The sequence below is a fragment of the Rhea americana genome, unplaced genomic scaffold, assembly GCF_003343005.1.
Source record: "Rhea americana isolate MKP2758 unplaced genomic scaffold, rheAme1 scaffold_257, whole genome shotgun sequence".
NCBI lineage: Eukaryota > Metazoa > Chordata > Aves > Rheiformes > Rheidae > Rhea > Rhea americana.
In genome coordinates, this window is record NW_028186376.1 from 20247 (window position 1) to 33906 (window position 13660).

At 40.0% G+C, this 13660-nt stretch overlaps 1 protein-coding gene and 1 pseudogene across 1 annotated transcript; both read right to left on the reverse strand.

Annotated features, from left to right (window-relative positions):
* Window positions 1-3767: 3767 nt before the first annotated feature.
* Window positions 3768-4715, reverse strand: LOC146594498 (olfactory receptor 5AS1-like). Its single transcript, XM_085307399.1, has one exon. The coding sequence runs from the start codon at window positions 4713-4715 to the stop codon at window positions 3768-3770; it is 948 nt and encodes a 315-aa protein (XP_085163525.1).
* Window positions 4716-9869: 5154 nt separating this feature from the next.
* LOC146594499 (olfactory receptor 5AR1-like) lies at window positions 9870-10701 on the reverse strand (annotated as a pseudogene).
* Window positions 10702-13660: the final 2959 nt, after the last annotated feature.

Genomic DNA, 13660 nt, shown 5'->3' on the forward strand with positions numbered 1-13660 from the left:
AGTCTGTATTGCATTAAACAGGAAAGTGACTCATCAACAAGAATCCACTGACAATCAACAAGAAACCACCAAGACTCACACTGGACAAAGCAGTGACCTGGTAATAGAGAAGTCATACATGATACTCTAATAGAGAGGAGGATGCATACTCTTCTACCCGCTTAAGAATACAGACAACTTGAAATTTTACAATGGAAAGAATGCCTTGAATTGTGTCTAGACGCAAGTATGTTGTGATGCTGAAGAATATTCATTTCACTAACTTTGCTGGTTGATCTCCAAGGCAGCCTTAAATAAGACTCTGGTATTAATCTAGTTTGGAGGTAACTAGATGGTCAAAACTGATACAGGGATATGCAATAGCTTAAGTAAGAATTATTGTCAGAGGCCAAAGCTCTAAGAAAGTATTTTCAATTTGTTTCTCCTGAGTGTAAAGCTTTGGCTTATACATGGCTCAGGGCATCCTTTCTTCTTTTAAGAAGAAACAGATTTATGTTATATTTCATGAGAAGAGAAAAAGGTTTGAAATGCTTCTAGAGTCCTGTGGGTTAGAATCAACCCAAATGAGACTACTGGCATGATTTTCACTGATGGTGCTTGTCCTGTGCTTGTTCATAGTAGTTGCATATGAAAAGCAACCAAACAGTTCAACCTAGCAGTTAAGAAAGCACAGAAAGTTCACAATTATACAAGAAAAACCATGTAAAGAGCAGAATCAGACAAATCCCTTTTCTTCTCCTCTATGTTATTTTATCCTCCTTAATGCAGACATCCCTTTTTAACTCATGCTTAATTCAGACACCAGTATAATTTTGCAGAATCAAATAATCAACATGCAACATTCAGTGAATATTTTCTTTTTTTAGCAAAGTGTAAATCTAGTGTCTACTAGAACAAATAAAACAAGTTATCCATCTTACTTATATCTCAACTGTCTCCCTTCATTTTTTATTCTTAATTCCAAAATATATACATTTAGATGGACCTGTGTGTTAATACACAAAAGAAAATCTGAAGCAATTACATATTTAACAGCCTATACACAAAAGAAAAGGCAATTATACTGTGCTTCACATCTTCTGAGGGACAGGAGCTAATCACATCCTGTCATCTTGAAAAGATATGCGATGTCTCTGATGCCTTATGTTGCCTGCTTGAGATGTTTTGTTGGCGTAATGGGTGTCACAAATGATTGCTACCTGTGGAAATAGGATTAGATTAAATGAAGATAACCTGTTGGGGCATTTTCAGTCTTAATCACTTAAACCAATTAGAAAATGTCATCTTTGAAAAAGCAAGGCATAACCACAAAGGTCTGTATACCCAAGCCTCTCTTTGGTTCCTATTTTAAGATGGAATGAAATTAGTCTTTGCAACAATTTCTTAGGTGGGCTCAAAATTGGTCTTCTATGTCTAAGTTGAGTGAGATCTACACCCTATGCCACTGCAAATCCTATTGGTTTCAAAAGTCACTAATTTCAGTGAGATTCAGGCACGTCTGTAGAAATAACCTACATAAATATTTGAGGGAGTTTGAATTCAGCCTTCTTTTCCTATCAGTTCTGTATTCGTAAAAGAGAGGTAGTAGCATTGTGCTGTCCAGGTCCTATAAATCTGGGACATATGAAATCAGTAGTGAGTAGCCAACATGTAATTCAGAATATTTAAATAACTGAGACAAGCAACATATATAGTAATCTGCCACTCCTCCTTCAGTCCGCACAAATCTGTGTGAAGTTATTGTCCTTTGCCTGGGACATTTCACCATCAAGAAACACATTCTTTTCAGTCATTTATCAAGGTCTCTGCATGAGAACAAGAAATAGCATAGAGCCTCTGCTTCAAATTCAAAGATTTGGTCCCACTGAAATGGTCCCACTGAAATGAGGAATAGACTTAAACTTTACATAAGCAGGGCCAGGATTTCCACTATGATCTCTCCTCCTTTGAGGCAAGAGAGACATACATATGTAGAGAGAAAAAGAGACAGGCAGAGCCTCAGAAGTAATTTGTGTGGTTTATTTAGGATCTGACCCTTCCTGTTCTGTAAATATGTAGAGGGAGAAATGCCTCCAGAGAATGCTTGAGAATACCCAAATCTTCTCACTGCCCAAATCACACTTGGATGCGCTTTTCCATTGGTGTACAAGAATCTTGGATGCCAGCTTCCCACTGACTAGCCAGACAGTATAGACTAGTCATTCAAGTCACCTCACTGACAATGACCATTTTTACAGATGATTCATCTAAAGTTTCTCAAAAACCTGTAACTCTGCACTGACTGTAGAGAGACTATGACACTTTTTCAGAGTGGATACCTAATTCTAAATGTCTTGAGTAGGGTTTGTTTTGCTATAGGTCTACAATGTACACATCTGCATTTGAATTAGTGATCCCTACCTTGACTTTCTATACAATGGAGAGAAAAATAGGCACTTCTAAAATGTGATTTGTTTAGTGTATTACATGTCCATATAAGTTACAAATCAATCATGCCCCTAAAAATATTTATTTTTTCTCCCTTGACTCTAAGGGGACTCCTGGGAGATAAGCTAAGGTGTAGAAGTTTGCTTTTTAGATTTCATACTTGCCAGTGAAAACTTTCTATTAAATTTAAGTGAGACAAATTTCAAGTTGATAACTAAAGTTAGGTAGCATCACTGTCATGGTTACAGACTTTGTTTTAATATATGTCTCCTTTCATCATCTTCACTTCCTTGGTACAGAGGCTGGTGTTGATCCCATTTGTAGAACAGGGCAAGATGCCTCAACTATCCAATCATTGACTTTGAAGCCTGATAGAGTCCTAAGTACCTCTGTTGATTCCTTTGAGAACTTGCAAGTAATGATAGTGAACAACCATCTTTTCAACGTGAAGTGTTTTCATTTAGCATTAACATAAACCACAGATAAAACACTTTAAATGCCAGAGACCTTGAAATTCTAAGTTTTATCTCATTCTTCATCGCAAGCTAAGAGAAACATGCTTGACGCTTCAAAAAGCAGAGGAAAAAAATAATGGCATTCACGCCATCAAAGAAGGAAGTTAAATGCCCTGAAAGTTTGTCTTCTCTTTACTCAGAAGTTAGACATGTGTAATCAAAAATATACACAGATCTTCTCCAGAAGACCTTCAAAGTGGGTTAGCCTCAAGTCCCATAATAGGATCCTTCCCATCAACTGTCATCACCACTTGTTGAAGGGTTAATTCCTACATACATCCATTACAGTGTGTAATCAATAATGTAGCATAATCAAATAAAAAGGGGGATCTCACTTAAGCTTCTGAATCAGTGTTATGAAATAACTCTGAAAATATATGACAGAGCTGTCTGTTAAATCAACTGAATATTTCTCCAGTATACAAGGTTTAATTGTTTTTAAAAAAATACAATGCACTCTTATACAGTAGACATATAAATAGGACTCTTTAGAAGACATTGGTTGAGCACAATCTCACTAAAGGTAAGCATCAAAAATGTAGATGTCTATATCTGGAATAGATTCATTTTGTAGGCATGCAGAGAAATATGTTATTTCAGGATACAGTTCATCTGACTTATTTCAGGTTTCTGCTTTAGGCTGAGATGAATAATCCCCTAAACTGTTTTTTCCCCCCACTAACTACAATGCGAACCTAGGGAAATTTGTTTAGATGGAAACGTGAGTAACAGATACCTGCATTTAGTGAGATGGAGCTTTGCATGTGTTTTTGTGGCATGCTGCATCACAGCTACCCTATAGTCTCTGCATTCTCCTTTTTCCTGCTAAGTAAATGACTGAGAAAACACTTTTCTCTCTGTTGACCTTCTTAGGGCTTCCCTTACTTCCTTGTTCCTCAGGCTGTAGATGAGAGGGTTCAGCATTGGAAATACAACGGTGTAAAATACAGCAATCACTTTGTCTGTGTCTAGCGAGTAGCTGGAGTGGGGCCGTAAATATGTGAAGAGGAGGGAGCCATAGAATAACCCAACAGCCATCAGGTGGGAAGTACAGGTGGAGAAGGCTTTGTGTCTGCTCTCCACTGCATGGATTCGGAGGATGGTGCAAAGGACACAGATGTAGGAGGCAATGATGATCAGCAAGGTGCTGGTTTGTATGAAGCCACATAGGGCAAAGAGAAGGACCTCGTTCACATGTGTGTTGGAGCAGGAGAGCTTCAACACTGGGAGAATGTCACAGAAGAAATGATCAATGGTGCTGGGTCCACAGAATGACAGCGTGAATGTAAAATACACATGTATCAGTGAGGTCAGACCCCCACTGAGATAAGCCCCAGCTACCATGAAGGCACAGGCCCTGCGAGACATGACGACTGCATAGAGAAGAGGATGGCATATGGCCACATAGCGGTCATAGGCCATCACAGCCAAAAGGAGACACTCAGCATCAGCAAAGGCAGCGAAGAGAAACATCTGTGTTGCACAGCCAGTTAAAGAAATGGTCTTCTGCTGTGCTAATAGATTCACCAGCATCTTCGGGCAAATAGTAGATGAATAGCTAAGGTCCAAGAAAGATAAATTGCTCAGGAAATAGTACATGGGGGTATGAAAGCAGGCATTGAACTTAATAAGCACAATGATGCCAATGTTCCCCACCAAAGTGGTAACATAGACGAATAGAAAGAGCACAAACAAAGGTAACTCCAGCTCCAGATGGTTGATGAAACCCAGGAGAATGAACTCAGTCACTGCAGTACGATTTTCTTCARACATTTCCTTGCTTCATTTTTACCCTTTAGGTAGGCGGTGCTGGAGGGATCAGTCAGTCTTAATAATTAAGCAATGAATAAACATACTTCGTCCTTCCCTGCTCAAGAGAATTAATGATAGCATGATTATATGAAATAATATCCAGAGGGGAAAGCAGTGACTTAGAGTGTAACCATCCATATAACTTTAGGAGGACATTCAAAGAGAGATTAGTAAAGAGAATTCCGTATGAGGAATTATTCCTTATAAAGCAGATACATTCAACGATGTGCATATGAAATAGGTTCTTAAGTGATACTTTCATTTCAAAGCACAGACTATAACATGGTTACCTGAGAGTGTTTTATATGATGCATAACTCAGGGAAAACATATTACTTAACAAATAATAACTGCTAGATATTCACCTGACTGAAGCATAAGGTATGAAGGTCAGGCAGAACTTGGAGTTAGAATGGCTTTTTTGATTTACTATTACATATTGCTCCTCATTCTTTTTCTCTTTTAGTTTTTAATTCTTTCCAAAATATTGGGAGAGGGGAAGTTCTTTTCTGAGACAGATCAGTTTTTAAGTTGCAAATTAGTTATGAAAACAGTAAGAATTATTTTGAATACTGGAACAATTTTTTTAAAAAAAATCCTCACATATTTCTTTTGATTGAACCTATAAATTAAATTTAAATTGTATTTTCTAATACATTCCCAAGAATACATTCCCCTAAATACCTTCCCCAGAAAGTCAGTTTTGAATGCTAGATATTTTTGAATGCTGTATTCCCAGATTATGCAGCTGGAAGGATTTGTTCCTACATTTAGCTGCCTAATGTCTGAGTTGTCTCAAGTCCATCTGTAATCGTTAAAGAGCGATAGGCAGGATGCATCATTTCCTGGATGTGCCTCTTCCTTCACCATCTAGGCACCTAGATTGACTAAGCTCATGACTTATATCTCTAATTTATGTTTTTTATACTAGATAACAAGCAGCCATTCCTGGAATTTTAGTTAAAGTTAAGCGAGCTGAATGACATGGAGACAGAATAACACTGCAATTTATTTTCAAACTATGACTGAGCTTAGATAATTCTAGAAAATACTGGTAGAAGAGAAAAAGGCTGTTTCTGCCATAAAAGAAATATCTTGTGGTTACTTAGACCATATTATTTCTTTCTATTTGCAGTTTGTTGACCACCCTCACACAAGAAGGCAAGGGAACCTTAACACCTTCTAACAGTCTTCTGACATACAACTGGAACAGATTTATATCTCCAGATCAATATTTTAGGCACCTTTAAAAATTAAGCTCCACTTTCATTTTCAAAGACATTTTCATATTTTTTCTTTTGTTTTACCCTGAAGAATAAAACTTTTTCTTCAGTGCACCTAAAATTAAGCCTTCTAACAAGGCAATTGATTTGAAACTGTTGTTACATGACCGAGGTAAAATGTGAGGGAATTGAATTCATCATAAAACTCACCTACCAGGGAAAGAAATATTTTTTTTCCAAGATTTGTAAAATACTGCTGCTGGGAGCTGCCAGATATTTTATGCTTATGCTGTGGACACAGGAGACCCTGATGTTCTCAAGGGAAAGAGAGTAGAATAAACAGCTGAAATGCTACCATCGTCTCAGTGTGCAACCGTCTTAATGAATGACACAATTTGCTGTATAGGTATTTTACACACTGCTAGAAATGTTTCTAATATTCCTTTCAACTGCAAACTGATTAATGCTATTTCTGAAGGCCATTAATATAGTGCTAAATCCTACTTGCAACATGAATAGGCTTCCCAATATGGGCAATAACATTATCAGGATTCAACTGTAAGCTCATTTCTCCCACAACTTTAATATTTGCTAAAGTCCTGACTGCCAAATCTGTCTGCATAAGATCTCAATGATTTGTCTCCATCTAATGGTTAAACTGCATAACATGGGTAAAGAGTTATCTATTAGCTCCCTAGCTTAGTCATATTTTTGTGAACTTTTGTTTAAAATCAAAATTCTAATTAAAATATACATAGACTCCCCTGTTCTTCTGTCTGGAAGGGATTAATTTCACTGAATTTGAACCATATAAAAATTAGGCATCTAGTCTAAGCTAGTTATCAATCTACACTCAATAGAGGGAAAGGGTATTCTTAGAGAACGATTGATTTCAAGCAATGGTAGGTGCATTTTTTCTGATGTGTTTGGAAGCCAGTAAAATTGTGTCTGTGCGTAAGACACATCACATTACTGTTCCATAAATCCAAAAGCTGTATCTCTGAGCAACCCTAAACTTCTCTTATAGCAGAGTACTTGTGCCAAGACCGGACAGGGGAAATCTAGGGTGGAATTCAGCTCATCTGACTATTAAGGCAAGATTTAGAGACTCAGATATCTCAATATAGGCATGCAAATATAAGCTTCTACAGAAGAGCTAAGTGTATAGCTCTCATTAAAATCAACAGAGATGTAATTAATGTAAGAAGTGTAGTTGAGGGGGCAATTCAGTAGGCACTCRCTGGTGCCTACTTTGGAGTGAACTGATTTACTTTTGAGGCTTCATATATTGTAATGGCTTTCTCTCTGCTAACCTGGGCAGTCATCTTACACAGCCTCTTATACCAGTACATCATAGAATCACAAAATCAGTAAGGTTAGAAGGGACCTCTGGAGATCACCTAGTTCAACCTCCCKGCTCAAGAAGAATCACCTAAAGCATATTAGACAGGGTTGCAGCCAGGCAGGTTTTGAATATCTCCAGAAAAGCAGACTCTACAACCTCTCTGGGCAACCTCTTCCAGTGCTCTGTCACTCTCACAGGGAAGAAATTCCTCCTCACGTTCAGGCAGAACTTCCTGTGCTTCAATTTCTGCCCATTGCCTCTTGCCCTTTTACATGGGACAACTGAAAAGAGTTTGGCTCATCCCCTTGACACCATTCCTTCAGATACTTACACACATTGAGAAGATCCCCCCTTCAGTCTTCTCTTCTCCAGGCTAAACAGGCCCAGCTCTCGCAGCTGTTCCTCATAAGACAGATGCTCCAGTCCTCTGATCATCTTCATAGCCCTGTGCTGGACTCTCTCCAGTAGCTCCATGCCTCTCCTGTACTGGGGAGCCCAGAACTGGACGCAGGACTCCAGATGAGGCCTCACCAGGACTGAGTAGAGGGGCAGGATCACCTCCCTCGACCTGCTGGCAACACTAATGCACCCCACGATACCATTGGCCTTCCTGGCCACAAGAGCACACTGCTGACTCATGGTCAGCTTGTCATCCACCAGCACTCCCACGTCCTTCTCTGCAGAGCTGCTTTCCAGCAGGTCAGCACCCACCCTCTACTGGTGCATGGAGTTATTCCTCCCTAGGTTCAGGACCCTGCACTTGGCCTTTTTGAACTTCATGAAATTCCTCTCCACCCAATTCTCCAGCCTGTTGTTCTAGTTAGATTCCCGGGGCCAAACATCCGGTTTGGCCAGCCGGCACAAACTCACACACACACACACGCACAAACACTCTTCAGTAGCAAGCAGTTTATTCGTAGATACTTACAAACAGACCGACCCAATGGTAATCTTGAGAAGGACCACCTCAATGCTTGTCCCGATCATCTGCATGGCGAGAGGGAGAGTCGGCAGGCACAATCTTTTCGGGCGTCCCCGAGGAGGCAACGTGGTCCTCTGTTGTGCAGCAGCCTCCCCCTCCTTCGGAAAACTCTGGCATTTATGATTACTTGCGGTRGGCGGGAGTCCCGGCACCTGGGGCCAGCAAGTGCAGGGAGTCTAGCCCAACTCCGCCCCGGCTGCATAACCGGGCTATGATACTGCGCATGCGTGCAGACTTGTTTCGGGGGCCACATTGGATGGAGTCAAACTCTTTTTCAGTGGTACCAATTGACAGAACACAAGAGAACGGGCACAAACTGAATCACAGGAACTACTGCCTGAACATGAGGAAGAACTTTTTTCTTGTGAGAGTGACAGAGCACTGGAAGAGGTTGCCCAGAGAGGTTGTGGAGTCTGCTTCTCTGGAGATGTTCAAAACCTGCCTGGCTGCAACCCTGTCTAACATGCTCTAGGTGACCTTTCTTGAGCAGGGGAATTGGAATCAATGATCTCCCAAGGTCCTTCCAACCTCAACCATTCTGTGATTCTGTGTGATTGAAAAGCTAGACCAAATACAGCAAGATCTTTCTTACATAGCTTAACATCATAACATCGAACATCATGTAAAGTCTCTGTGAACCTCTCACAAGTAATAATAGTCTGTGTCTTTGACCACAGCCTTGTGAGTCAAGATAAGAAAACAGCTCTATCAGATAAAAGGGGCCCTTATGATACGCAAAGTGAGTCCTGCCTATATCTGACCCATCCGTCCAGCAGCTTCCCCTCACATGCCTTGAGTGTCTTTCTATGCTGGTATCCAACCCTCCCTTTCCTACCTTGAAGTCACACAGGGGATTCATCATCTTGCCTCTTCAAGAAACCCATCAAGGGGCTCAACCTGATAAGAGTGGAACCTTCACCAGCACAGCCATCTGCATGTCTCCTTCATGTTGAGACACAGAGGGTCTCCAGGCTACATTCTCTTAAACTCAAGTGATATTTTGTATCCTTTATAAGCATTATTTTCGATAAGAGATACTCCAAAGTAAATACTCACACAGGAACTAGACGACTAACCAACATTTTGCTTTACTATCAACCTCCAAAATGGCTTACTTTCTTAGCACAATAAGCAAAGCTAACAATTACTTCCTTATCTTTGCAAGAGGAGAGGATGATATTCATTTTAGTAACATTTCTCTACCAACTGTGCGTGTGTTCTCATCAGTTATAAAAATATTACTCTAACTTACTTTTATTATTTAATCTTATTTTAAAGTATTTTCCTCCTTTTTTATACTTGATCACTTTAATTAGGACACTTTTAATACCAAGCATGTCATTTTAAAACAAAAGTTATAGTTATTTCCAGAATTTCCAAGCAAAACTTGTATTTAATAAATGTCAAAGTGTTTTCATAATTTTTCAGCTGAAATTATTCATCCAATATAGCCTGCATATGACTTTCAGTACACTGTCGTACAGATTTCTTTGCAACTGGGAGTTCTATAATGGCAGTAGGAAAATGCTTTCCTGGTCACCAATTTTCTTCATTAATATATTGCATTTATTGCATTCTCTGAACCGCTCTTTTCATGGCAACCTTTACCTCACTCTTCCTCAGGTTGTAGATAAAGGGATTTAGCATAGGAATCATAACTATGTAAAACAGAATGGCCACTTTGTCCTTGGCCAATGCATAGGTGGAGCTGGGGCAGAGGTACATGAACAAAATTGCCCCGTAAAACATGGTGACAACTAATAGATGGGGGGCACAGATGGAGAAGGCTTTTCTCTGGCTCTCTGGAGATCAGATCCTCAGAATACTGGGAAAGATATAATTATAGAAGACAAAGATAATTTTAAATGTGCTGAGTCAATTGATGCTGACAAAAGCAAAGATGATGACCTCATAGGTGTCGGTGTCAGAGCAGGAAAGAACTAAGAGTGGGGGAATATCACAGAAGTAATGATTGATAATATTCGCTCAACAGAAAGATGAAAGTGGCATGTGTCACTGGATGCCAATTGCTGATGGGAACCAACTACTGGCCATGCACGTGTCTTCCCACAAATAATGACACGGCTTACAGATGGCCACATACCTGTCATATGGCATGATAGCCAGCAAAAGACACTCAGTGATCGCAAAGATAACAGCAAAGCACAGCTGAGCAGCACACCCTGAGAAACCAGTGTTTTTCTCCTTTTCCAAGATATATACTAGCATTTGGGGGATGATGACAGAGGAATAGTAAATGTCAACAAAAGCCAAGTGGCTGAGGAAATAGTACATGAGAGCGTGAAGATGAAGATCCACACTGATTAATATAATCATTCTAAAGTGTGACAGTGTACATTACCAGGAAAAGTAAGAAAAGAAGGACCTGCAGATCCATCAACCCTGAGAGAATGAACTCTGTCACTGACCTTCAGTGTAATTTGCAGGGATTGTTTTCTGTAGCACATTAAATCTGCAGTGAATAGATAAAATGACAGAAAAAGCAGGGTTGGAAAAGGAGTGGAGGAAACTGAGCTTTACAATCCTGCAGCTTCAGTCATCTGATTTTGACACTTCAGTAGCCAACTTCCTCTATATTACTGAAGAGAGACAAAGTACTTCCTATGCATAGGACGTAAAATGTCAGTTAGACTCTGAGTCATTCTTGGTAGGCCTCTGTCTGATGACTTTAAAAGGAAACTAAAGCCAAAACCTAGTTGTCAAACTAAACAGTGAGAATACCCACCCGGGTTTAATTCAGCATTTCATGTCTTACATAGCTTTCTATCTGTGAATTCCTGGCAACATTTAGCACTGGTAAAAAGTCAATACACTGGGCATTTTTAAGTGATAACTTTTTTTTTTCAGTTAAAATACTTAATGTATGCTGGTTTTTCCTTGGTAAATCACAGGTACATTTTGAAAAGAATTAAGGGGAAAAAAACATTTTTGAAAAATAAAACAATGTGAAATATTTTGACTTGTAGAAATACTTTTCTTGTTGATTTTCATTTCCCCTATGCAAATCAAAGCAAAATAAAAGTGTGTGTGTTTTTATTTTTAAGCTGACATGAAAATACAGTTTTCAGTATACACTGCTTTGACTACTCTGTAGAAAAAGAAGTCACGGCAGTACAGTAATGACTGGGGAACTAACTTGAACTTGGCATTGCCAAAGCCATAAAAAAATACTTGTGAAGAGCAGAGCAGGGCAGACAGAGAAGATAATACAGCCTATGCTGTACATACTGTGCACAGCAAACTAGCTTAATGTGGCTCCTGTTGCCTTGGCCACCACAATCATCCCTCACCATTGCAATGGGAGCTGCAAAGAGATTTAACGTCTACACTCTCCCTGTTTTATGTCATCTGTAATTTCAAGCAGCAGAGTCCTCTCCTTGTGTTAGATTCCTTCTGTCGTTCTCAACCTCATTGCTATAAATGAGATATCTTAAACCTCTGGTCCTTTCTTTCAACTATCTTAATGCCTTCAAGTTCTTAAGAAAAAAAAAAAAAAACAAAAGACATGTTTATCTTAGCTACATGATGCCCTTTCACATCCCATCTGTTCAAACTGAGAAGGCTGAGGACTGACCAGAATACAAAATAACTTCTCATCTTGGATGTGACTTCTTCCATAAAACTCACACATTCAGGGTCTACAGCCAGCATAGACAGGTCAGCGTAGCACTTTTAGGAATTGCGATACTTTTGGCTGTTCCTCCAGAGCGTATGACCACAGCTAAAATTCACCTTTAAACAAATATCAGGAGTGTTTTTTAGTACTTGTTCCTTTAATGAAGTACTGAGGATGATTTGTTCCTGTAGCTTCCAGACCACAGACAAGACCTCTCTTTAGTTTTATTATTCATGTTGTGTTTATATTAATTGCTATGACCTTGGAGTTATTTCAGTCTATGGAGAATAGAAGCTTGAATCAAGCAAAGTCCACCTGGGATACAAATTTCTTAATCTGTAGCCTCATAAATGAGGTCTAGGAACAATTTGTTATGAATGTCTGGGTTTAAATAGATATCCTCCCCCATCTCCAGTGCACAAAATATGAGCATTTAAAAATGACTCAGCAAAAGCAAACCCAACCTTTTTTACACTGTCATCCCTTGTTATTATCTAACTTTCTTGAGTATCTTTTTTAGTGTCACAAGTAAAATAGCTATTAGCAATGGAAAAATTTTTCTTTCAACCTCACGTCACTCCACTCAGTACTTGCAGAAAACAACATGACACAGCAGGCAGAGCTCCGAGCCCAGAGCACCTGGAATCAAATTCGAAGTTGAAAGAAATCTTCTCAGCTGACCTTTAGCACATCACTGCATCTCACCATGCCTCAATTTTCACATGTGAAAATAAGGATTACAGCACAGACCTTTGTTACAATTGATTATGAAAGCTCTGTCTATATCTGCTTATAAATATAAAATGGATAAAAGAAGCACTTTAGAAACATTACTGTGATCATTTGAAGTCCTGTTTCCCCCCCATTTTCCCCTATGGAAAATAGAAATTGTAAATAAACCCTCTGAGGATACAGGGAAACTACTTTTTCTAAGAAGTTGTCCCTGTTTTTCCACTAACCACAGAATCACAGAATTACAGAATGGTTGAGGCTGGAAAGGACCCCTGGAGATCCTCTAGTCCAACCTCCCGGCTCAAGAAGGGTTGCCTAGAGCTTGTTAGGCAGGGTTGCATCCAGGCAAGTTTTGAATATCTCCAGAAAAGCAGACTCCACAACCTCTCTGGGCAACCTCTTCCAGTGCTCTGTCACTCTCACAAGAAAGAAATTCCTTCTCACATTCAGGCGGAACTTCCTGCGGTTCAGTTTGTGCCTGTTGCCTCTTGTGCTTTTACATGGGACAACTGAAAAGAGTTTAGCCCCATCCACTTGAAACTCCCCCTTAAGGTACTTATACACATTGGTAAGATCCCCCCTTCAGTCTTCTCTTCTCCAGGCTAAACAGGCCCAGCTCTTGCAGCCATTCCTCGTAGGGCAGATGCTCCAGTCCTCTGATCGTCTTCGTAGCCCTCTCGCCAGTACCTCAATGCCTCTCTTGTAGTGGGGAGCCCAGGACTGGACACAATACTCCAGATGAGGTCTCACCAGGGCTGAGTAGAGGGGCAGGATCACCTCCCTTGACCTACTGGAAACGCTAATGCACCCCACGATACCATTGGCCTTCCTGGCCACAAGAGCACGCTGCTGGCTCGTGGTCAACTTGTCATCCACCAGCACTCCCAGGTCCTTCTCCCTTCTCTGCAGAGCTGCTTTCCAGCAGGTCAGCACCCACCCTCTACTGGTGCATGGAGTTATTCCTCCCTAGGTGCAGGACCCTGCACTT